At 42.0% G+C, this 25,969-nt stretch overlaps 1 protein-coding gene across 1 annotated transcript in view; it reads left to right on the top strand.

Moving 5' to 3' along the window:
• FAM114A1 (family with sequence similarity 114 member A1) overlaps nt 1–25,969 on the top strand; it is a 226,055-nt gene that overhangs the window by 52,332 nt on the left and 147,754 nt on the right. The window contains exons 5-6 of the mRNA XM_086963982.1: nt 8,028–8,134; nt 13,264–13,398. Coding sequence (XP_086820108.1) covers nt 8,028–8,134; nt 13,264–13,398 — 242 coding nt within the window. The remainder of the gene's footprint in view (nt 1–8,027; nt 8,135–13,263; nt 13,399–25,969) is intronic.

Genomic DNA, 25,969 nt, shown 5'->3' with positions numbered 1-25,969 from the left:
CTGCTGGCAAATAAAAGAGCTATTAAGAAAGGAGCCTGGTAGTAAAATTGTCCAATTAAAGTGAACATCTGACATGTCCATTAGTGGCACATTGGAGAATGCACTTTAAACTATCCATCTCCGGCCCAATTAAACGTTCAGAGCTAAATAACTATTGCTCTACAAACAGGAGTTTGCACAGGGACTGGATATTACGAGTTGTGTGATAATTATCACATCTTCCCAGTTTTGACCTGATACATTTAAGCAGGTCAACGCTGCTGAAAGTTAGCACAGGAAATGACCCAGACAAAAGCAAAATGTGATATTTTGGATACTATATATGAATTCTGCATGTTAGTCCTCATTTTAAAAGTGCAATAGAATGTATTTACCATACCTGGTAAATAATTCTCTCCGTAGTAATGGCACTTACCTGGTGTGGGAAAAAAAAACATATTCTGCAAAAAATGTAGCCAGGGGCTCTGTGTTGTGGGTGGAAAACATGCCAGTGTTTAAGGTGACATTTAGCCTGTTTACGTATTTAATTCATTATCTGTTTTATATGTGTATTTTTTTATAGTGCACACTACAAATATATTTATCTTACGTTGCACAGCACAGACCACAGTAACAAGTGGGAAAAAAACAATCAAACTATGGGTGTGATGGTTGGTTCTCTGCGAAATGAAAAGCTATATGCAAAGTAGGTGGGGAGTTTCCTGGTGACAGCATAGAGGCCATTGTTGTAGTCAATTCCAGAAGTATGTTTACTGGAGCCCTACAAATAATAGACTGAGCATCCTATGATGCAAAAGGCCTAAATGTGGTGCATCCTCATTCTGGCAATGCATTGATGGGAATGGCCTCCTGAAGTGCTTATTCAAGTGCCCCTACATCCAGAGCATCCATATGGGGCTCCTCCGTCATGTACATGCCTGCCAACGTCTTTCTGTTGGCAAAGACCCTATTTCTAAAGGCGTGGATCTCACCGGGTGAGGTTTAGTCAGTTAGATGTGGCTATTCGTCCTTGCTACAAGGAAAGAAATATTTAGGGCCAGTGAATTAGCTGAAGGTTTAAAATATTGATGGTGACCAAAACTGTAGTGGGTTTGTATTGGAATGTCGAATAGTATGTCAGAATGTTATGGCTTAAACAATGGTGTCCCGTGCATGGAGTGTGCGCTGGCGGTAGATTCGATGGGCAATGACAGTTGCAGATCGACCTTCGTGCCAGAGACACGCTCCATGTTGTGGGTGAAGTTCTAACTAATAAATACGCTTCTTACCTGAAGAACGACTCCAGTGTGGAGCTTCAGCACTTACCACAAAAACTAAAGGACTTGAATTACCAAGTTCCCTGTTAGTCCTTCTCAGCAGCACAGAGTAGCTTGTCATTGGCACACTCAAACTGAAACCACTGAATTGTTTCAGGGATGTAGATACTCATTTGGAGTCAGTAATGAGATCCGCCCTGCCTTTTAATATCTGGACTTGTTACTCACTTCAAAAACCCTAAACTTGCACATGCTCTGCTATGCTGACATGGTGTGTGTATGCTAGGGGTACGGATTGGCCATTGTATTGTTACAATGTGCTCTCTGCTGTCAGATGGCCTAAAAAGCAAAGCAGCATCAAAGGTATATGGCCAGGGTGTATTGGCATAATGTGCTTATTCATAACAGGAGATGGTAAAGCTTCCTCTGTGGCTTACTTTACCATGAAAAGTGTGAATATTGTTAGGTGTCTTGATAAACATAAAAGAAACTGCTCGTTCTTTTTAACGTCTGGTAGTTTCTCAGCGTCCTGAGTTAAGGATCTCTTATGAGGTTTATGTGAGGTAATCATTCGATATCCAGAAAAGGATGGATGAACGCAACCCTCCGTAGGGGTGAAAGGAGTGCTCTTCGAAAAGACATAGACTTGAAACCCAGGTATTCGATCTGAGAGAACCCTTTATATGTTGTTTGTTTGCCCAGCTCTGACATCCTTACCTATGCAACTTGGTATATAGCACTGTACATTTCTATCCAGGACCACAAGGAGGGTGTCTGCCATTTATTTTCTGCTGAATGAGGAACCATATAAATGGTTTTGAGTGAATTAGCCAGGATTGTGATCTTTAGAAGAAGACCATTGTATTTTGTTGTTGTGATGCCACTTTTGGTGTTCTGCTAAACCTGGACTTCTGAGATTTTTAGATCTTGCCTAAGGCAGCACACATGCAGTGTTGCTTGTGAGAAATATTGTATATTACAAGGGGGCTTGGGGCCCCATATTGCTTACCATTTGTTTGTTTCATTTACACTCTTATTTGCTGCTTTGTGATTGGTTAGTATGTGCCAGTTTCCCTTCCCCTTCTTTCCTTTGGAGCATAGACCAAGTACTGATTGCTTCCTCTTGATTAGTGTCCTTTCACTACTCGCGCTGTGATTGAGGTACTTTTCTTCTTTCTTCTTCCTCATTGTCTGTGTTGCTGCTTCTTTTTTCTTCTTCCTTGTTGCTTCTTTATCTTTCTTCTTCCCCGTTTTCTGTGTTGCTACTTCCGTTTGCAGCTCTGCAAGATGTCTTAAAGACATTGGCAAAGCCTATAGCTCTCACATAGGCAAGATGTATTGGCTTTGCAAATGCTTGTTTTTCTAAATAAAGATGCACAATTACTACATTAGCACAGGTTTCTATCACATATTGTTCTTATGGCAGCAGACTTTAGTAAAAAAATTAGGATTACTGGGTTGTTGCATAGGTATTTTTGTTGTTTAGATTTCCATTCGTTTTTTTTTACATTGACGCTGCTGAAGTACGACCGTCACATTCGCAATTCAGCAGTTTCCTATTATTTAAATGACTTAGAGGATAAAAGGTGCACATCCTGCACATTTCTTTGTGTGCTTTTACTCGGGATGTGTCACACAGGACACCATGGTTTGAATTAATTGCCATTTCTGTATGGGAACAAAACTCTCTTGGCGCACAGCTGACTGTGTATAATGTTATTTTAAGTCTACTCCCACGAGCACATCTGTTGGTCGGAGAACAATACAGTTTAACATCAAAATTGTTATTCCAAATAAAGAGGTGAAATAAGAGACTGACGTATTAAACACAACCCCAAAACCAATGCAAACACCAGTAATTCCAGTAGCAAATAGCCCAAAACCCAAGCCATTAGAATGCACTCCCTCTGTATCTGTTGAATCTGCGGCTGATGACCTCTCTAGAGTGGTCACAGTCTCAGCCTCGAGGCTTCCTTTATTACCTGAAGTCATGGCCTTCTGACCTACCTTGTGTGAGATACACAAGGCTCTGACTCTCAGCAATAGGTTACACATTATTTGCCCATTCTAGAGGTAAGGGTCCAAATTCTTCCTATCCCGTCTGTAGTGCAAGAACTTTCCTTTTGAAAGCAGAAATTGCTTCTATGAGAGATTTACAGCCGGAAGCAAATAAAACAAGCAATGGAAAAGCCAGTAGGTCTCGCCTATACAAGTGCTCTTGGCTTTGCCTATGTGTTTTAGCCATTTTGTACACCAGCATGACTACTGTTCAGCATGGCCAAAGCTTTGTGGCATAGAGGACCGTGTCGTAGAGTAGAGACTCATTGAGTGGAATATTGTAGAGTTGAGTGGAGTGTCGCAGCATTGTAGAATGCAGTGATGTAGATACAGTGGTGCAGAGTAGAGAGGCGAAGAGTTCAGCGGTCCAGAGTGTAGTGGCATAGCGTGGAGCAGAAACGGAGTGTTGCACAGTGGTGTAGAGGAGAGTCAAGTGGTTTAGAGTGTAGTGGCACAGAATAAAGTAGTGCAGAGTAGAGTGCAGTAGCATATAGTGGAGTGCTGCAGAGTAGAGTGGCATAGAGTATGGTGATGTAGAGTGCAGTAGAGTGGTGTAGAGCTGAGTGGTCGAGAGTAGAGTGCAGTGGTGTAGAGTGCAGTGGCATAGAGTGCAGTGGTGCAGAGTAGAGTGGCATGGAGTTTAGTGGCAAAGAGTGCAGTGTTGAAAAGTAAAGTGTCACAGGGTGCAATGGTTTTGAGTTGAGTGGTGTAGAGTTTAGTGGCATAGAGTAAAATCGTGTAGAGTAAAAAAAAGTGGTGGTGTGTGTTGCAGAGTAGAGAATAGTTGCATCGAGTTCAGTTGGGGCAAAGTAAATTGGCGCACAGTGCAGTGGCCTAAAGTGCATTGGTTTTGAGTATAGGAGTGTAAAGTGCATTGGCGTAGAGTGCAGAGGCATAGAGTAGAGTGTCAGAGTGCAGTGGCGAAGAGTGGAGTGGCACAGCATAGAGTGCAGTGATGTAGAGTGCATGTTTAAAAGTAGAGTGAAGTGGTATAGAGTGGGGTGGTGCAGGGTTGTGTGATGTAGGGAAGAAGGCAGCGGCTAAAGTAGACTGGCTTAGAATGCAGTGGCATAGAATGGCATAGAGTGCAGTGGTGCAGAGTAGATAAGAGTGGCGTAGAGTACATTGGCAGGGAGTGGATTGCTGCAGAGTATGTGCATTGGTGTAGAGTGTATTGGCATAGAGTGCAGTATTGCAGAATAGAGTGGCATGGAGCGGCGTGGTGCAGGGTAGAGTAGAGTGGTGCAGCGTAGATTGCAGTGGCATAGAGTGTTGTGGCGTAGATTGTAGTGGCATAGAGTTGAGTGCCTCAGAGTGCAGTAGTGTAGATTAGATTGTTTCAGAGTAAAGTGAAGTGGCAGAGAGTGGAGTGGTGCAGGGTAAATTGCAGTGGCGTAGAGTGCCGTACGGTGAAGTGGTGCAGATTAGATTAGGGAGGGGTAGAGTGGATTAGCGTAGAGTGCAGTGGCATGGAGTAGAAGAGAGTGCAGTGTAGTGCTGCAGAGTAGAGTGGAGTAGAGCAGTGTGGCATAGAGTGAAGTAGCATAGCGTAGATTGCAGTGGCACAAAGTGGAGTGGCATAAACTGGAGTAGAGTGGTGTAGAGTGCAGCAGCGTAGAGTAGATTGTTACAGAGTAGAGTGAAGTGTAGTAGAGTGCAGTGGTGCTTGGAAGAGTGCAGTGGCATAGAGTACAGTGGTATAGAGTACAGTGGTGCAAAAAAGATTAGAGAGATATAGAGTTGATTGTCTTAAAGTACAGTGGCACAGAGTAGAGTGCAGTGGTGTAGAGTGCAGTGATGCAGAGTAGAGTAGCATAGAGTGCATTGGCATAAAGTCGAGTGGTACACAGTAGAGTAGAGTGGCGTAGAGTGTGGTACAGAGTAGAGTGGAGTGCAGTTATGGAGCAGAGTGGTGCAAAGTAGAGTGGAGTGGCCTAGACCAGAGAGATGTAGAGTGCAGTGGTGTAGAGTAGAGTGGAATAAAGTAGAGTTGTGCACAGTAGAGTAGAGAAGTGTAGAGTGCAGTGACATAAAGTAGAGTATAGCGGTGTAAAGTGGAGTATGCATGGTGCGGAGCACTTTACCTTTAAAGACAACACATTTTCAATTGAAATGACCATTACATGTGCACAGACATACGGTTTTACTGATAAAGTATTCAGCAAAAACGATAATGTGTGGAAATGTCAGCACTTAGTGCAGGACTCTCCAAACCGGTCCTGGAGGGCCGGATCCATGCCAGATTTTCAAAATAACGACATGTATGTCAATGGGGATATCCAAAAAATCTGGCATGGATCCGGCCCTCCAGGACCGGTTTGGAGACCCCTGACTTAGTGTATTTATTTGTTTTGATCGTATTAAAATATGTTTCCACCATATTTCAAAATTAGAAAAAAATGTGCTTCATTTGTGCTTTCTTAATTCAAAAATATCTGTACAGTTTACAGACATTTAAATTATGTGTTGTGCTACAGAGAAGCCTTTCTTTCATAGCACGCTTGTCACATAAATCCTCTCACTTTGTAGTCAATGAAAGAATAGTAAACACCAAGCTTCCCTGGAAGGCAGAGCCTGACATTTGACTTCTGTCTTTAAATGTGGCATAATAAGAACAAGATTTGAAGGCTTGTTTACAGAAAGCTAGCAGAAAGAATACAGTAAATAGGTAATGCTCCACTGGAGGGACGAACTCAAGCTGGATAACCTAAAACAAGTCATTAATTAAAAAGCAAGCAAATGTGGGTTATAAACCGCAAAGCCAATGGTAAGCAATGGGCGGAATGCATTCCCAGGGAAGCTTTCTGAATGTCCACAACATGTCTTTAGCAAACCAGACGGCTGGGCTGTATGGTAGGCTTTGACCTAAAAACTATTCTGGCAAAAGAGAATTATCGTACTACCAATGTATAGGAAATGTTGGAACTGAAATGTGTAAAAGTTTTGAAAGTCAAACATATACTCATATATTTATAAGCATTGTTGATATTCAGGCTTAGGTGTATAATTGGAGCAAATGTGGTGAGTAATTTAGACACAGTGTACGTTTACACATTAGCACATGTAAAGTTTTTTTTCTTTTTCTCTATTTGGAAAATATTTTTCCCTGTGGACAACTGCTGTCCTGTAATCCTCCACCAATGTTGGGAGTGTCCAATCCACTTTCCCACAGCAAATACAAATATACACCTGTCAAGGACAGGAGTACATGTTGTAGCACATATGGGGTAGGAAAGGGCCTGCAAAAGTTTGTGAAGAGCACAAATATGCATGTTTATGAGCATTCACTTACTCTGGCCATTGTCTCCACCTAGAAATACACACCTCTGCCCCCGTGATGGCAGGGTGTATTACTTTCCCACACAGTAATATATCATATTGTTGTAATATTACATGTGAGTAAGTTACTTTGAGTTTAAACTCATATTTTGTGAATTTAAAATATGAATTTACTTTCGGAAATCAAGCCACTTATGCACCAAAGTCACACTTAGTTCATAATTGGTTTTGTGAATTTGGGCCTAAAGAAGAAAGGTAGCTGGGTGAGTCTGTATGGTCCGAGGATGTCAAGGAATGTCCACTCCCTGACTGCTAATGTCGAAGGGTCTGACAGTAGATTTCAGTGCAGTCTCCTGGAACAATGGAATATTATAGGAGCGATGGAATATTGCTGCGGATATTCTTTTTCTTTTTAATATGCTTATTAGAATTTTCAGAAAAATCTCAAAAGCATAAACATTATCTCATGTGCAACCAATCTTAAGTATTTGACCACCCCATTACATCTAGTCATAGCAGTTATTGAGCGACCAATTCTTTGAGATGTTCCACATAATGCTCAATCGTAACTTTATCGTTACCAGACCCCACAAATGTCAACATTTTATAGTTAAGGGAGGTCTGCTATTGGAGGGTCCATTATTTATGTAAATATGTCTAACCCAAGTTGCCAAATCCACTACCACTTTGTAATCTCTGCGGGTGAGTTGCATGTGTTGTTCAGCCTACTCCAATAAATCTATCTTGCAGACTCTTACCTCCAGGGCGCAGGATGCAGGCCAGTGTATGGGGATCTGGCATCTTTGCTAGGACTACCCTGAGCGTCACCATCCATGTTGCCATTTTAATTTTCCTGCATTGTGGCAGTACCATCAGCAAGCACCGGTATGGTCCCTGTCAGAACCATCCCTGCTAGGTACAATAATGTACTCATCACTTCTGCTCAGAATTCCACTGGCGGTTGACAGGGCCATGTCTGTGTAAAAAGGTTGCTGAGGCCAGTGCATTTGGGTTCGCTGGGTATATCATAGAAAGGTTTCTGGGGGTCATGTAGGTTCTATGCAAGATTTTACACTGGATAAGCTTAAGTCTAGCGTTAGTGGACTTTGTCAGACCTGATCACATGCTTTTCCCTCTTCTGCTCCGGTCAGCTCGCCTGGGCAATCCATGCTCTAACAGTCCCTGGTGTGGGTTGTCTTGTCCCCCCTATTTATTAGGGAGGCCACTTGCAAATGCGTTATCAGCCACCTGCAACCTGCCAGATCTACTAACTGACGCATAACCACTATTCCTGCGACTATTGCTGTGCATACTCAACACAATTCATGTTTAAGTATCCTTTTAGCGTATCCAACAAAGCAGCGAACAACTTCCTTCTCTCAGAGTTCATGGTCCTGTTAAAATGAGTTATTAATATATTTTTTTATTTAATAGAATGTGCTTCTGAATCAGAAGAGGGTACTGCCGAAGCTCCACCAGCTTCTCCTTCAGCCAGTTCTCGCGGAGTGTTGTCAACAATCACAAATGTTGTACAAAACACAGTAAGTAGTTCTTCTGAGCCCTGTACTGTTCTTTGTGAATGCTAAGTTTTATCCTAACATAAGCATCTCGTACACCAGGAGTTTTATCTTAACATGAGCATCTCGTACACTAGGAGCTTTATCTTAACACGAGCATCTCGTACACTAGTGTTATCTTAAAATGAGCATCTCGTACACTAGGAGCTTTATCTTAACACGAGCATCTCGTACACTAGTGTTATCTTAAAATGAGCATCTCATACACTAGGAGCTTTATCTTAACACGAGCATCTCGTACACTAGTATTATCTTAACATGAGCATCTCGTACACTAGGAGTTTTATCTTAACATGAGCATCTCGTACACTAGGAGTTTTATCTTAACATGAGCATCTCGTACACTAGTGTTATCTTAAAATGAGCATCTCGTACACTAGGGGTTTTATCTTAACCCCTTCGCTGCGAGGCCTTTTCCTCCTGTGCTAAGCCTTTTTTGGGCTATTTGGGGTAGTTCACGCTTAGGCCACTGTAAAGTTTTAACCACATAATTTGCGTCCTTTTTATCCAACATTATGGAGATTCTAAAGGTACCCAGGGTTTTTGGATTCCCCTGGAGGGGACCTAACAATTAGCCAAAATACAGCTAAAATTTTATTTTTTGGGGGAAAAATGCTAAAAAAGGGCTACAGGTGAAAGCGTCTGGTTTTTTGGAAAAGTAGATAAAATTCTGAATTCAGCAAGGGGTCATTTATGTAGATCCTTCAAGGTTTACTTATAGAAACTAACAGTTAAATGTAGGAAAAAGTGAAAACTAGTTGAAAAAAACAGCCATTTGTGTCAACGTTTTCACCTGTAACTTCTTCTAATTATGACCGCTGTTTGAAAGCAATATACTGTTACATCGGCTGAACCTTTCTGGTTGTGGGGAATATATAGCACTTGTAGGTTCACTAAGAACCCGACAAACCCAGAGCTAATAACTGAGCAGCGTCTTGCTATGGTTTTTTATTATGTACCGGGTATATAGCAATTATTCTGGGAAAATGTATACATGGAAAAATAGATATGAAACACACCTATGTATTTCTGAAATGGGAACAAAATATAGAGTTTAGAAACAGTAGATATGGGCACATTTCCGAAATTGGGAGTACCTATACTAGCATGAGAACTACAGGTCATTTTCAAAATGACTTCTTTTTTACACATTGTCTTTCATTTGGAAGGCAGAAATGCATCAAAAGTCAATAGGTAATAACAGTTGCTCTACAATTACAGGCAAGGTAGGAAAGGTCCAAGGATTCCAAGGCTTAAACAGCGCTTTGATAAGCTACTTTTGTAGGTGAATGGAGACACACTTGAAGCTCTGGACCTCTTGGGCTTCATACAGGAACGCAAGTTTGAAAAGTGGAGAGTGTGTACTCCATGAGGGATCACAATATGCTTGTTAGGATTAATATCCGTTCTGTCAAGTCGTCATACAGAGGACAAAACTATTTCAGGTTGCAATGTAACATCTTTATTGTTTTTTAGTGGAACATGGACAGCCGACACGTGTTTCGCCCCCTCTTGGCGAATTGTGCAGGGGCTTTCTCAAGGCTATTTTCACAAAAATATAGCATATATTATTACTGTTTCCAATTTTGGCAATATCCAAGATACAGAAAGTTCAATACTCGAGGAGCAAGAGTTCTTCTGTGAGTTTTTTGAGCTGATGGCACAGTTCGGTCCCTGCTCCCAGTCCTCGGTCTGCGGGTTAGTTTACGGGTTGAATCCCAGGCTAGGATTCAACCTCATGGACCCCCCCTTGCAGAACCAGGTTATTTTGGGATAGATAATTTTGATGTCGCCTCAATAGGTTTGGGGCGCGAGTGAGGTATCCTTTTTATCTGGAGACCTAGTGGAACGGGATTTCGCCCTGGCCAGGGGGCGGACACTGCCCTGCTGGCAGTCGTGGAGAATGCCAGGAGCATTTTGGATTCAGGGGGATCGGTGGCAGTGATCCTCCTGGACCTTAGTGCGGCATTTGACACCGTAGACCATCAGGTGTTACTCCAGCGGCTGTCGGGGGTGGGGGTCTCCGGGTTGGCTCTGAAATGGCTCGCGTCCTTCCTAGAAGATCGGACGTTTGAGGTCTGGGAAGGCCACGAGAACTCAATATCGGTTCCCCTCCAGTGTGGTGTGCCACAGGGCTCATCGCTGAGCCCCACACTATTTAATATCTATATGGCCCCACTGGAGAGTGTGGTACTGCCACTGGGTATCAAGATCATCAGCTATGCGGATGATACCCAGTTGGTGGTTGGGCTTCCCCAGCCGGCGAACCAACCCGACCTGCTGCACACATGTTTAGCCAGGGTCTTCACCTGGATGTGCAACTCAGCACTTAAACTTAACATTTCAAAAACCGAACTGATGATGCTGGGGAACTCCCCTCCCTCCTTGTCCCCAAGTAGCTGGCCTAGCTGTCTGGGAGCGCCACCTACCCCAAAACAGGAGATTAAGAGCTTGGGGGTGTGGCTGGAGCAGGACCTATCCTTCAATACACACGCAAAAAAGACCGCAGGCGTGTGTTTCGGCCTGCTCCGGTCAGCCCGGAAGATCCTACCCCTCCTCCCGATGGCCACTAGGAGGTTACTAATCCAGGGTCTCATCATTTCACGGCTGGACTACAGCAATGCGCTGTTTCTGGGGGCTCCAGAATCAACCCTAAACAAATTGCAACAAGTGCAAAATGCTGCCGCCAGGCTTTTGACGGACCTTCCCAGGCGGCAGTCAGCCCGACCTGCGCTGAAGGCGCTCCACTGGCTCCCTGTGAGAGAGAGGGTGAAGTTTAAAGCACTCTGCATGGCTCACAAAATCTTGCAGGGAAAAGGGCCCCCTATGCTGCGGAGTATGGTCCAACCTTATAAGGCCCCTCGCGCCCTCCGCTCAGACCACCAACATCTCTTGCAAGTCGCGAAAGTAAAAAAAGCCAGGACTGGCAGTAGAAGATTTTCCGTCAACGTGGCAGCATTATGGAACTCCCTTCCGCATGCCCTTCGCTCCGAAACTGGCACCTTGCGATTTCGCAAACTTTTAAAGACTCATCTGTTCCCTGCTTAGTGCTCTGCTGTTTTGGTGTGTACTCTGGACGAGCGCTGGGATGCCCAAGGGTAACCACACGCTATACAAGACTCAATAATAATAATAATGCTGGGTGGTAGGAAATTTATGGATCCAAGCAGATTCCAGAACTTTCCCACACAGAAATTTGAGAAAAAAATTATTTATTTAGCTAAATTTGAGGTTTGCAGGGAATTCTGGGTAGGGCAATGTTGGGGGACCCACGCAAGCCATACCTTGCTGGACTCCCATGGTTGTCTAGTTCCCCCCGTGCAAAACCAGGTTGTTTTCTGATAGGTCATTTTGAGCACGCCTCAATGGGTTTTGGGCACTTGCCTGTCGCGGGTACTTAACCCACCCACACAAGTGAGGTACCATTTTTCTTGGAAGACTTTGGGAAAAGCGGAGTGGGTGGGATTTTGTGGATCCATGAAGATTCCAGAACTTTCCTCCACACAAATGTGAAGAAAATATGTTTTCTTTTTACAAATTTTGAGGTTTGCAAGGGATTATGGCTAACAGAACCTGGTGAGAGCTAGCCGAGTCACCCCATCCTGGATTCCCTTGGTGTCTACTTTTCAAAAATGTACAGGTTTGCTAGGTTTCCCTATGTGCCAGCTGTGCTGTGCTAGGGCTCAAAATCAACAGGTAGACACATTGCTTAAAAAAAAGTCTGTGCCTAGTGGGCTTTCTGTCGCCCTGGGGGGGAATGGGGGGGGGGGGTTGTACACTAGGAGAAAGAGGTAAATGTTGCAAGGCAAGTGTCAATAACAGGCATTCAGGTCACACCCTGAGCACGAAGCACAGAGGTTCAAGAGACCTGTTCACAAATGCATTTTGATTTAGGTAAAATAGTAATCACGTAGATCTCTTTTAGATAATAAAACATGGTTTGTGAATTGGCCCCAGAACATCTAATACGAGACTTTAATGGGAACAGTCACTACATATTCATATGCAATTATTATAACTAGAAAGGACTGTTCTCTTTTTGCACTTTTACTAAAAGAAAGTTGGACATTTCAGGTTGGACTCACAAAGGCATATAAGAGTATGTAAAAATGTACACTGTAATACCACTTCTGCTACTCATAAATGCGTTTGTGGTTCAGTCTTAACGTGTTTTGGGGGATTTCTGGCAATCACCAGAACCCAAAAAGCGTGATTGATTTTATTTGTTTGCTTAGCTCTTTTTGTATAAAAATAATATTTCTTTATTAGAGTTTTCTAATCAATGCATTTAATTTGAAGACATTGTTATCCAAAGTGTACATAGCTGGTTAACAAAATAATTCAGATTTAATCGCGAAATCAAACAGAATAATAGTTACAAATTTAAATTGGAGGATGTAACAGAGGAGCAAAGAAGGGGGGCGGCCAGTAGAGACATGAAAAGACCTCTATAGGCAGACAGCTCAAACAGTCCTGGTTTTGAATGCCTGGTTTTGAACTCCATAAAATGCTTAATTCTAGGTTTCAGAATTGGTTGTTGGCTGGGTTTAGTCTTACTCTGGTTGACAGCAATTCAAGGCTTAGGCTAAAGTGCACAATACTAAACTCTCTTTTCTGTGCAAACGGATAACTCCCCACCTCTGTGCAGTGCAGTGCTCCCCCCCTCCATTGTATTGCTTGATGCCAGGACTGCCCAGATTCTGATTCCACCGTATTCCTTTAAAATTCATTTTTCTTTTTTTTTCTTTTGCCAGCTCGTTTTCATCCCTGCCTTCTCCCTTTAATTTTGTTTTGCTATTTTTCTCTTCCTTCTTCTTTCTCCATGTTTTGCTTATTTTTTCCTCTTCTGGGTTAAAGTCTGATAAAAAATGTGTCCCTGTCCCCAAAATGAGTGATGGCTCCAGCACCTTACACAATACCATAATATCATTCATGCACAGCAGCACCATGGAACTTTATCAATGGAACACTAAATGTGGCTCTTCTGCTAGAAAAAATAAAATAAAGATTAATTTAAATTTTACAGCTTATGTTTAATACCATTCAATATGAGTATCATGTTTACCTGATAAAGTGCCTGTTGTTATATGAAGGGGAAAACTGTTCTGACTGGCGGCCTGGACGCACTCGAATTTATTGGCAAGAAAACGATGAAAGTGCTGGCAGAAGGTGATCCTGGATTTAAGAGAACCAAGATATTGATGGCGCGGACTGCCTCCCTGTCACAGGTAAGACTGCTTCAGATGCACTGGCAGAAGATTTAAACGCCCTCTGATGGATGGTGGCTGTGCTAGTGAGACAGAAAGCTATTAAGAGCTCTGCAATTAATGGGAATGGTTAAATTAAGCTTGTAATTGTTTTTGTGCCTCTTGGGAAATCTGTGGGCTAATGCATGTAAATCATAAAGCGACCTTGGTAGTGGAAACACTGCAGGAAATTCTCACATTCAGATTCAGTGGGGGAAGAGACGCTCTCCGCTTTATGAATACTGCTACAATTACGAAAAAAACAGTAAAGTGTGTTTCCTTTGTATGCGGCCAGTCTATTGGATATTTCGCTTTAGAAAGCATATTTTTGTTAGTTTCTTTTTGTTGCTTTTCCGCCCTTTTCTTAATGTGTTTTACTATTTCATTTTCTATAAAACATTCAATATTGTCTCAAATATCCCAGTGTTTTCCGTTGTCCATAAACGTACTTCATTTCCCGATATTGCAGCACACCGTCTGAATGGCATTCTGCTGTTGCACTGTGTCGATTGGTTTCAGAGCTTTAGACTGCCAATTTTTGAATACTTTTTAATAATCCAGCTCACACCCAAAATTCACAAACGTAGGTGTTGTAACCATGCCGAGAAAGGACCTGGGATCGCGTCTTGAATTTCCCTTCTGGCTCCACCATTTTGACTACCTACAGGGTGGTGTTCCATGAGGTAATTGTAGTACTGGATGTGGATTGGTGTAGTACCGGATGTGGATTAGTGCAACAGGATTGTGAAATGCAGCACTGGTCAAGCGATGTCAAACTCATGCTGCTTCCTCACAGCTCTAAAGGCCTTCAAAAAGGAGTCAAACCACTGCTGGACCATACTCAATAAACACTTCAGAACCACTCACACATGACTATCGCTGAGCACCTTGACTGGCTTCAGAGGCTAATCTCCCTATAGTCCAATAAATAACCTCTGGGTGAAACTGACTACTCCCATCCACTACAGTAGGATCCTATGTTCTAGGTACATATGTATTATTAAGTAACATAGCAAGGGTAGCCAAACACTCTTGGAGTTTTTTGTTGTTGTTTTTTGGGGAGTTTTATATAGTGCAAACTAGACCCGAAGGTATCAGAGCGCTTTACATGAGCACCAGTTGTGATACAGATGGAGGCAAGTTATTTAGATCCTGATGGGTGGCCCACTGGTCCACCACGGCAGCGGAGGTCATGACCTCCAATCTAATGGTTTGAGGACCACATACCAAATCTAGGGATTGCTGCCAGGGAGGCAGGTATTTGTGTGTCTTCAGCAAAGCTGCCAGTGCACTGGCTCTACTGCAGGCACCATGTCTGATGCACTCGCTCAGCAAAAGTTTTTTGTTTTAAGAAAACAGAATCGTAAAGCAATAGTTTGTTTCTAGTAAACAGAAAAAATAAAGGCCCTAGCGCACAGGACGTTTGCTCCTTGCCCTTTAAGGTCACTGTATGATTTAAAAAGTAGGATGGGCAATGCACTGCGTGGTTGATGGAAAAGGTATGATTAAATTTTCAAAAATACGTTTTGAGGTTTAAAGGTGCTCCAACTGGTGGCGTAACCGTCCGTTTACGCCAGAGTTATGACTTTAAATATGTGTGAACATTGAAAATGCGCACATCCCAGTATTTGGGCACTCCCTCTGGTTCACAAATAGATTGACTCCATATGGTTTTATGAATTTATTCAATAAGGGTTAGTTGTTTTTCAAAAGTTCATCAGTGGATTATTTGCATCCAATTCATTATATTTTTCACAAAATCATCATCGCTCCGATGCATTTCGGGTCCATTACCCTTTCTCAAGGAGCACTGTAAAAATAGGAACGATCTATATTGACATCATGGTTATATAACCTAAAGATAACATATTCAGAAAGAGCATTTCCCAAAAAGTAAAACCAAACGTGTGCATTCAAAAAACAAACGAAAGTCTGTGCAGACAGATGTATAAGTAACCAAGGAATATAGGAAAGTTGACCAAACGAGGGGACTGGGGGGTGTGTCAGAATGGAATTGGCGCGCCCAGAAAAAGGAGTGGGTGCGTTACGAAAATGCTGGGGTAAATAATAAATGCTCACGTGTAAGCGGAGCTGTAATGCGGTGCTGAAAAGAAAAAGTAAACACGGGCGGTTAGGTTGTCGCTCGAAAAGCGAGTGCAGCTGTAAGCAAAAGTTTGCTGCCGGGTCTCAGCTTATGGGCTTACCGATATGGGATTTTGGGTGGGGACAAACGAAGTCTCCTGGTCGTTTAACTGCAACTCAGGCTCGCCGGGCTGAAGTGACGGCTCGCGAGTGAAATTGACACAACATAAAAGCGAAATGGGATCGGCCAACATAGAAATTGACGAAGGACCAGGTGGTATTGGCTGTGGGGGCCATATTGAAATGGGCAAATGACATGAACGTGAAGTTAGTAAAACAAACAAGGTGACATGAGTTAACGAGTGATCAAGGAGTGAAAATAGCAAACGTATAAACGGACGAAATAACAAGATGACGAAAATATTGTCAGGAGTGGGTGATATTGACATAAACATAAACATAAAAAAATGCAAATGAAAAAATGCATAAACATCTCAGTGAACTCGCACAATGTAAATGTGTCCATTATATACCCAGCTGGGTATTTTACAGAAAGCAGCTTAGCTCAATACGATCATTAAGACCGAAAGGTTTATATGATTGCAAATGGTAAATCCATGAAGTTTCCCTTTGTAATAGAAACTTGTTGTTGTCTCTTCCTTCTTTTTTTTCAACCATCTCGAGAACCAAAAATTTCAATTGTGCCACAGTGTGTTGATTTTCCATGAAGTGTGCCGCCACACTAGATTTGGTTTGCTTTGTCCTGATGTTGGATTTGTGTTCATTTAATCTAACTTTGATTTTTCGCTCAGTTTTGCCTATGTAGATCTTACCACATGGGCATTTAAGGAGGTAAATTAGGTTGGATGAATCACACGTTGCGTTGACTTTCAGGTTAATTGCTGTCCCTCTCATTGGGTGGTTGATTTTGTTACCAATGATGATGTTGTTACAACTGTTGCAGTTAAGCCACGGTTTAGTGCCTTTGTAGATGGGTGAAATGGGTGTTTCTTTTGACAGGATCTCCTTCAGGTTGTTAGCTCTGGTGTATGCAAAAATCGGAGGGTTTTTAAACATATCTTTGAAATCAGGTTCTGATGCCAGAATTCTCCAATGTTGTAAGATGATTTTTTTGTATCTTCCACTCAGTGTTGAGTATTTAGAGACGACTACCATCCGGTTGGTCTCTTTTCTGGTTGTCTTTTTCAAAGCTGTTTGACGTTCAATTCTGGATACTTTAGTTTTGGCCTCCTCTGTGGTTTCCTGTGGGTATCCTCTGGCTGTGAATCTTAAACTCATTTCATCGATCCGTTGGACCAAAGTATCCGGATTGGATACAATACGTTTAACTCGCAACATTTGGCTGTACGGAAGGTGACGTTTTAGCGAATGTTGATGAAAGCTAGCGAAGTGCAAAGTATTATTGCGGTCTGTTGGCTTTCTGTAAAGGTCTGTAATTAAACCGGTATCAGATCTAGTGATTAGAACGTCCAGAAAATTAATTTGGGTGTCATCAAGATTCCATGTCATTTGTATTCTGTGGTCTTTAGTGTTTAGGTTGTTGAGTTCATCTTCCAACATGGTTTTGGTGCCTTTCCACATGAAGAATAGGTCGTCGATGTACCTAACGTACATCAACAAGTTTTCGGTCCAAGATAGATTGTCATAGATGTACTTTTGTTCGAAGTCAGACATGTAAATATTAGCATACGCTGGAGCAGCGCAATTGCCCATGGACATCCCAGAAGATTGTTGGAACCAGTGGTTGTTGTGACAAAAATAGCTATGATAAAGTGTGTAAATCATAAGCTCCATCAGAAAAACTTTCATGGCTTCCGGGATATTGCTGTGTGCTAGGGTTTTCTCAATGGCTTCTATTCCACCTCTATGTGGAATTGAGGTGTACAAACTGTTCACATCCGCGGTGCAGAAGGTCAGGTTGTCGTTTTGATTTATTTTGATTTCCGACAGTTTGAGTATAAACTCGGTGGTGTCTTTCACGTAGCTTTTTGATTCTTTGACGAATGGTTGGAGATAACGGTCAAGAAATTTGCCTACGGGCTCATGAAGAGATCCCTTGGTGGACACAATAGGCCGCATTGGCGGGTCCTTTAAGTTTTTGTGTATCTTGGGTAATAAAGTTATGGTGGGACTTCTTGGGTAATCAACCACTAAGTATTTCTTGGTGCGTTCATCGATGATGCCTGTATCGTAAGCTTTGTCAATGATTGATATCAATGCGGCTTTGTATGAACTGGTAGGATTGGATTCTAGTGGGATGTAAGTATCGGATTCACTGATGTGTTCATCCATCTTGGTGTCATACATACTAGAGTTCATAACGACGAGAGCCCCGCCTTTATCAGCTTTTATGCATTTAATCAATTTGTTGTTGGCGATCTTCTTAAGTGTGTCATTATCTTTCTGTGTCAGATTTCTAGTCCCAGTTCTTTTCTTGAAGTTTATTTTGCCCAAATCTTGTTTGACTAAAGTCTCAAACGTGTCTATACTTTTGTGACTGGTAGGTGGTATATATGAGCTCGTTGGTCGTAATCCACAGAGTTGATCCGGTTTCTGATCCATAGTGTGATTCATCCAACCTAATTTACCTCCTTAAATGCCCATGTGGTAAGATCTACATAGGCAAAACTGAGCGAAAAATCAAAGTTAGATTAAATGAACACAAATCCAACATCAGGACAAAGCAAACCAAATCTAGTGTGGCGGCACACTTCATGGAAAATCAACACACTGTGGCACAATTGAAATTTTTGGTTCTCGAGATGGTTGAAAAAAAAGAAGGAAGAGACAACAACAAGTTTCTATTACAAAGGGAAACTTCATGGATTTACCATTTGCAATCATATAAACCTTTCGGTCTTAATGATCGTATTGAGCTAAGCTGCTTTCTGTAAAATACCCAGCTGGGTATATAATGGACACATTTACATTGTGCGAGTTCACTGAGATGTTTATGCATTTTTTCATTTGCATTTTTTTATGTTTATGTTTATGTCAATATCACCCACTCCTGACAATATTTTCGTCATCTTGTTATTTCGTCCGTTTATACGTTTGCTATTTTCACTCCTTGATCACTCGTTAACTCATGTCACCTTGTTTGTTTTACTAACTTCACGTTCATGTCATTTGCCCATTTCAATATGGCCCCCACAGCCAATACCACCTGGTCCTTCGTCAATTTCTATGTTGGCCGATCCCATTTCGCTTTTATGTTGTGTCAATTTCACTCGCGAGCCGTCACTTCAGCCCGGCGAGCCTGAGTTGCAGTTAAACGACCAGGAGACTTCGTTTGTCCCCACCCAAAATCCCATATCGGTAAGCCCATAAGCTGAGACCCGGCAGCAAACTTTTGCTTACAGCTGCACTCGCTTTTCGAGCGACAACCTAACCGCCCGTGTTTACTTTTTCTTTTCAGCACCGCATTACAGCTCCGCTTACACGTGAGCATTTATTATTTACCCCAGCATTTTCGTAACGCACCCACTCCTTTTTCTGGGCGCGCCAATTCCATTCTGACACACCCCCCAGTCCCCTCGTTTGGTCAACTTTCCTATATTCCTTGGTTACTTATACATCTGTCTGCACAGACTTTCGTTTGTTTTTTGAATGCACACGTTTGGTTTTACTTTTTGGGAAATGCTCTTTCTGAATATGTTATCTTTAGGTTATATAACCATGATGTCAATATAGATCGTTCTTATTTTTACAGTGCTCCTTGAGAAAGGGTAATGGACCCGAAATGCATCGGAGCGATGATGATTTTGTGAAAAATATAATGAATTGGATGCAAATAATCCACTGATGAACTTTTGAAAAACAACTAACCCTTATTGAATAAATTCATAAAACCATATGGAGTCAATCTATTTGTGAACCAGAGGGAGTGCCCAAATACTGGGATGTGCGCATTTTCAATGTTCACACATATTTAAAGTCATAACTCTGGCGTAAACGGACGGTTACGCCACCAGTTGGAGCACCTTTAAACCTCAAAACGTATTTTTGAAAATTTAATCATACCTTTTCCATCAACCACGCAGTGCATTGCCCATCCTACTTTTTGAGTCTAACAGTCGATCCGCCCATCAAAGGCAATAGCACGCAATCAGTATGCAATACGAAACTATCTCAAAATCCACAGAAGCAAGAGCAGACCTCCTAGCATATGGAGATGATGAAAAAGAACGCATCTATGCATTAATCCAAGACGACGTATCACAAGAGTCCAGCACTCGCACAAGAGAACAATGTGTCAAACATCTCCTATACTTATCTAAACGACGCATCAACCAGCAACTGCACGCAAAGACATTAGTAAAATACCACCAAGCTCTCCGCATTCCCCGTGGACTCAGAATCGCACTCAAACCGTCTTTGTGCAAGAACTCTAAAAACTTCCAAGCTAAGTGGAACGCAATTCTAAACAAATGCAGTTTAGATCTCATACTGCTTATCATCGAAGAATTGTCTAACATTCTGGTTGAACTCACCAATGAAATTAAAGAGGTTGAGAAAGAAATTGAAGTGTTCAAAACAACAGAAGACATTTCACAAATGTTAGAGGATATGAAAATCCAACTGGATAAACATACTAAGGATATCAATGACAGGAAACTTAGGAAATTCAAACGTGATACCTTAGATTACCAATTGGATGAGGTATATACTTGGGCTGATATTTATGCCCAACGTCGTCGCAATAAACCGACAAGTCAACACACCGATACCTCCTCCTCTGGGAGCGACACTTCGAGCAGGCAAACCAGGAAGACAACCCTTGACACTAACAGGGGTCAAGATCAAAATAGAACACAAACGGAAGAGAGTGCTTCTACATCTAACAGAGGTCCTTTTTTAGAGAGAGGCCCCCCAGAAACCGACGACCCAGGCGAAGCAAGAGAAAAGGAACCAGAAGCCCCAAACACAAGAGGCTCCAAGAAGGACAAAAAGAAGCAGAATCGCTAGTGATTAATATCTCTGACACCCAACTATCACAACATGAGACTGAGCTTCTGCAAAAAGGTACATCCTTTATTCCCACCTCATACACCAATCAATTGGAATTAGAAACCAGCACATTTAAATTAACAAGGAAATTAAGGTTACGACACTTTTTTGAGAATGTGATTCCACCAACTATGGATCAGAAACCGGATCAACTCTGTGGATTACGACCAACGAGCTCATATATACCACCTACCAGTCACAAAAGTATAGACACGTTTGAGACTTTAGTCAAACAAGATTTGGGCAAAATAAACTTCAAGAAAAGAACTGGGACTAGAAATCTGACACAGAAAGATAATGACACACTTAAGAAGATCGCCAACAACAAATTGATTAAATGCATAAAAGCTGATAAAGGCGGGGCTCTCGTCGTTATGAACTCTAGTATGTATGACACCAAGATGGATGAACACATCAGTGAATCCGATACTTACATCCCACTAGAATCCAATCCTACCAGTTCATACAAAGCCGCATTGATATCAATCATTGACAAAGCTTACGATACAGGCATCATCGATGAACGCACCAAGAAATACTTAGTGGTTGATTACCCAAGAAGTCCCACCATAACTTTATTACCCAAGATACACAAAAACTTAAAGGACCCGCCAATGCGGCCTATTGTGTCCACCAAGGGATCTCTTCATGAGCCCGTAGGCAAATTTCTTGACCGTTATCTCCAACCATTCGTCAAAGAATCAAAAAGCTACGTGAAAGACACCACCGAGTTTATACTCAAACTGTCGGAAATCAAAATAAATCAAAACGACAACCTGACCTTCTGCACCGCGGATGTGAACAGTTTGTACACCTCAATTCCACATAGAGGTGGAATAGAAGCCATTGAGAAAACCCTAGCACACAGCAATATCCCGGAAGCCATGAAAGTTTTTCTGATGGAGCTTATGATTTACACACTTTATCATAGCTATTTTTGTCACAACAACCACTGGTTCCAACAATCTTCTGGGATGTCCATGGGCAATTGCGCTGCTCCAGCGTATGCTAATATTTACATGTCTGACTTCGAACAAAAGTACATCTATGACAATCTATCTTGGACCGAAAACTTGTTGATGTACGTTAGGTACATCGACGACCTATTCTTCATGTGGAAAGGCACCAAAACCATGTTGGAAGATGAACTCAACAACCTAAACACTAAAGACCACAGAATACAAATGACATGGAATCTTGATGACACCCAAATTAATTTTCTGGACGTTCTAATCACTAGATCTGATACCGGTTTAATTACAGACCTTTACAGAAAGCCAACAGACCGCAATAATACTTTGCACTTCGCTAGCTTTCATCAACATTCGCTAAAACGTCACCTTCCGTACAGCCAAATGTTGCGAGTTAAACGTATTGTATCCAATCCGGATACTTTGGTCCAACGGATCGATGAAATGAGTTTAAGATTCACAGCCAGAGGATACCCACAGGAAACCACAGAGGAGGCCAAAACTAAAGTATCCAGAATTGAACGTCAAACAGCTTTGAAAAAGACAACCAGAAAAGAGACCAACCGGATGGTAGTCGTCTCTAAATACTCAACACTGAGTGGAAGATACAAAAAAATCATCTTACAACATTGGAGAATTCTGGCATCAGAACCTGATTTCAAAGATATGTTTAAAAACCCTCCGATTTTTGCATACACCAGAGCTAACAACCTGAAGGAGATCCTGTCAAAAGAAACACCCATTTCACCCATCTACAAAGGCACTAAACCGTGGCTTAACTGCAACAGTTGTAACAACATCATCATTGGTAACAAAATCAACCACCCAATGAGAGGGACAGCAATTAACCTGAAAGTCAACGCAACGTGTGATTCATCCAACCTAATTTACCTCCTTAAATGCCCATGTGGTAAGATCTACATAGGCAAAACTGAGCGAAAAATCAAAGTTAGATTAAATGAACACAAATCCAACATCAGGACAAAGCAAACCAAATCTAGTGTGGCGGCACACTTCATGGAAAATCAACACACTGTGGCACAATTGAAATTTTTGGTTCTCGAGATGGTTGAAAAAAAAGAAGGAAGAGACAACAACAAGTTTCTATTACAAAGGGAAACTTCATGGATTTACCATTTGCAATCATATAAACCTTTCGGTCTTAATGATCGTATTGAGCTAAGCTGCTTTCTGTAAAATACCCAGCTGGGTATATAATGGACACATTTACATTGTGCGAGTTCACTGAGATGTTTATGCATTTTTTCATTTGCATTTTTTTATGTTTATGTTTATGTCAATATCACCCACTCCTGACAATATTTTCGTCATCTTGTTATTTCGTCCGTTTATACGTTTGCTATTTTCACTCCTTGATCACTCGTTAACTCATGTCACCTTGTTTGTTTTACTAACTTCACGTTCATGTCATTTGCCCATTTCAATATGGCCCCCACAGCCAATACCACCTGGTCCTTCGTCAATTTCTATGTTGGCCGATCCCATTTCGCTTTTATGTTGTGTCAATTTCACTCGCGAGCCGTCACTTCAGCCCGGCGAGCCTGAGTTGCAGTTAAACGACCAGGAGACTTCGTTTGTCCCCACCCAAAATCCCATATCGGTAAGCCCATAAGCTGAGACCCGGCAGCAAACTTTTGCTTACAGCTGCACTCGCTTTTCGAGCGACAACCTAACCGCCCGTGTTTACTTTTTCTTTTCAGCACCGCATTACAGCTCCGCTTACACGTGAGCATTTATTATTTACCCCAGCATTTTCGTAACGCACCCACTCCTTTTTCTGGGCGCGCCAATTCCATTCTGACACACCCCCCAGTCCCCTCGTTTGGTCAACTTTCCTATATTCCTTGGTTACTTATACATCTGTCTGCACAGACTTTCGTTTGTTTTTTGAATGCACACGTTTGGTTTTACTTTTTGGGAAATGCTCTTTCTGAATATGTTATCTTTAGGTTATATAACCATGATGTCAATATAGATCGTTCTTATTTTTACAGTGCTCCTTGAGAAAGGGTAATGGACCCGAAATGCATAGGAGCGATGATGATTTTGTGAAAAATATAATGAATTGGATGCAAATAATCCACTGATGAACTTTTGAAAAACAACTAACCCTTATTGAATAAATTCATAAAACCATATGGAGTCAATCTATTTGTGAACCAGAGGGAGTGCCCAAATACTGGGATGTGCGCATTTTCAATGTTCACACATATTTAAAGTCACTGTATGATTTACCCACATGGGACTGCCATGCCTTGTGGAAATTATGGGTGGACACCAACTACCCATGTGTACCCCGGCCCAGCTCTAGAGGATGGGTGAGGCCCACTCAAGGAAGATCCTGGCCCACCCAAGGCCATTCAGAAGTGGAAAAGCAGGTCCACATTCCTGGGCCGACTTGCCTGCTGGTGCACAACCCAAAAAGTTGCTACAGCTCAAGTGTGACTCTCAGCAAGCAACAGAGCCAGGCCAGTCGATTGTCTTGGGCAGAATGACAATGGTCCGGCACATGAGGCACAGCAATTGTGCATCTCCTCCCATCCCAGGCCTAAGGAGGTGACTTTGGGTCCTCAGGGAGCGGCTGATGCTTTTGAGTAGCACCATTAACAAGTCTTGGACGGGAAATGTTAGCTTTAGTCCCTCGCAGCAGGCCACAACGATCGTATAGAAAAGCCTACTACCAGCATTCTTGGTTTAAAAACTGTGCAGTGACACAACAAATTGAGATTTGAGGTTTCATTTTAGTTCCATCCGTTTATGGAATGGGAAGGATGCTGCCCACAGCTAAAAGTGATGGAACTTCAGAAAAAACACTAAGGACTGAAATAACTTTACACTTAGAAAAAGATTACTAGAAATGGGTAAAAGGAAAATTAGATTTTAACAATGTTGCAATTAAAAACTTGATTCAAGATGAAGATGAAGTGAGGACAGTCTAAGAGGGGAGAAGGGTAGAGCAAGAGATTGGTAAAGACAGGGTAGGAAATCAAAGTGGAGAGAAGGGCATGGCAAGGGTAGAAAAAGAATAGTGAATGACAAAGGATGGATGCAGATGAGGGTGTTAGAAGTTTCCTAGTCAGTAATAATAAGGAAAGGATGGATCACACACACTTCATATTCTGACGGTCCAGAAGGCTACAATTGATTTAGAGGTAGGCGATACCTTGATGAAGAGCCAAAGCAGGAGTAGAACCCAGGAAAGGGCTAATATGGTACTATCCCTTCTAGAAAGGGATAGAATGGTAAAAGAAATGCCACCTGTGGATTCTCCACTGTATCTAACAATTCCTCTAGAAATAGGTGGATTTTCCTTTAAGACTCCTAAAGGTAGAACAAGGCCCCTCCACTTCCCTGAATAACCTTGGAAAGCATGCAGAAATGAAACCCCTTACAAGGACAGCTATTTAGTTAATTTCTACAGAAAATGGTCTTCTGCAAACGTCAAGGTTTGATAAAGCAGGTAGCTACTGACAGCAGCAGCTCAGTAAATAGAACACAATGAAATACAACATTAGGTTCAGGACACAAATAAGTTCAAGGGCTGGAGGGAAATGAGGGTGACTGACATGAGAAAACACAATTGAAGAAAAGGACCTATTCAAGACAGAAAAAAGAACTGAAGTAAAACTCAGATGCAATAGGATTTGAGAAAGTGTTGAATGTGGACTTGGGAAGTAGAAAAACAACGAAATACAGAGTGTATGTGGGAGACAGAGAAATTAGAGAGAGGGGGAAATTATAGACTAAGAGAGAGGGAGGGGAATAGTGCAGGGGCAATGGTAATGGGGAATATCGGGCAACTACGGAGAGAGAGAAAGATAGCGAGAGAGACATGAAAATAAAGATGGATAACGTGGGAGATGGAATAATGGGAGGGGGAATGATAAAGAAGAGGATTAAAATAGATAGAGGGGTTTGTAGAATGAGAGGAAGCCAGAATGAAGAATTGGTAGGACAGACATATAGGAACATAGAAAATATAATAGATGTGGTCAGTGAGAACGTGAGAGAGCTGGGGAAATGAGAGAGTAAAGATAGGGGAGAGAGGGATAAACACTAGCAGGAGGAGTGAAGGGCCCGCTCATACATGTGGGTGATGAAATAAAGAGCAAGGCATCGGTAATATATAGAAAATGAAAAGAATGGCTGTAGATGAAGTGATTTCCTCCAGCATGTCAAGCAGATTCAGATCATGTCTCTTCCCACAGTCACCAAGTACCAAGCTGTGTTATACCCCCTAAGACATCACACATAGAGAGACTTCTGTGTGGAAACTAAAAGGGTCGATGAAAGAATTGGATGTGTACAGCCACTGAAGCCTGAAGTTTATTAGTGAGATTTCTGACTTCATAAGGGTGGGCAGAGATATTAGGAGACCCCAGGGTGACCAGGAAAGCCAGTGACCTGAAGGTAAACAAGATCTTCTGGTATGTGAAATTGAGTTGAAG

The sequence above is a fragment of the Lissotriton vulgaris genome, chromosome 3_2 (assembly GCF_964263255.1).
Source record: "Lissotriton vulgaris chromosome 3_2, aLisVul1.2, whole genome shotgun sequence".
Taxonomy (NCBI): Eukaryota; Metazoa; Chordata; class Amphibia; order Caudata; family Salamandridae; genus Lissotriton; species Lissotriton vulgaris.
This window is presented reverse-complemented; position numbering and strand designations above follow the sequence as displayed.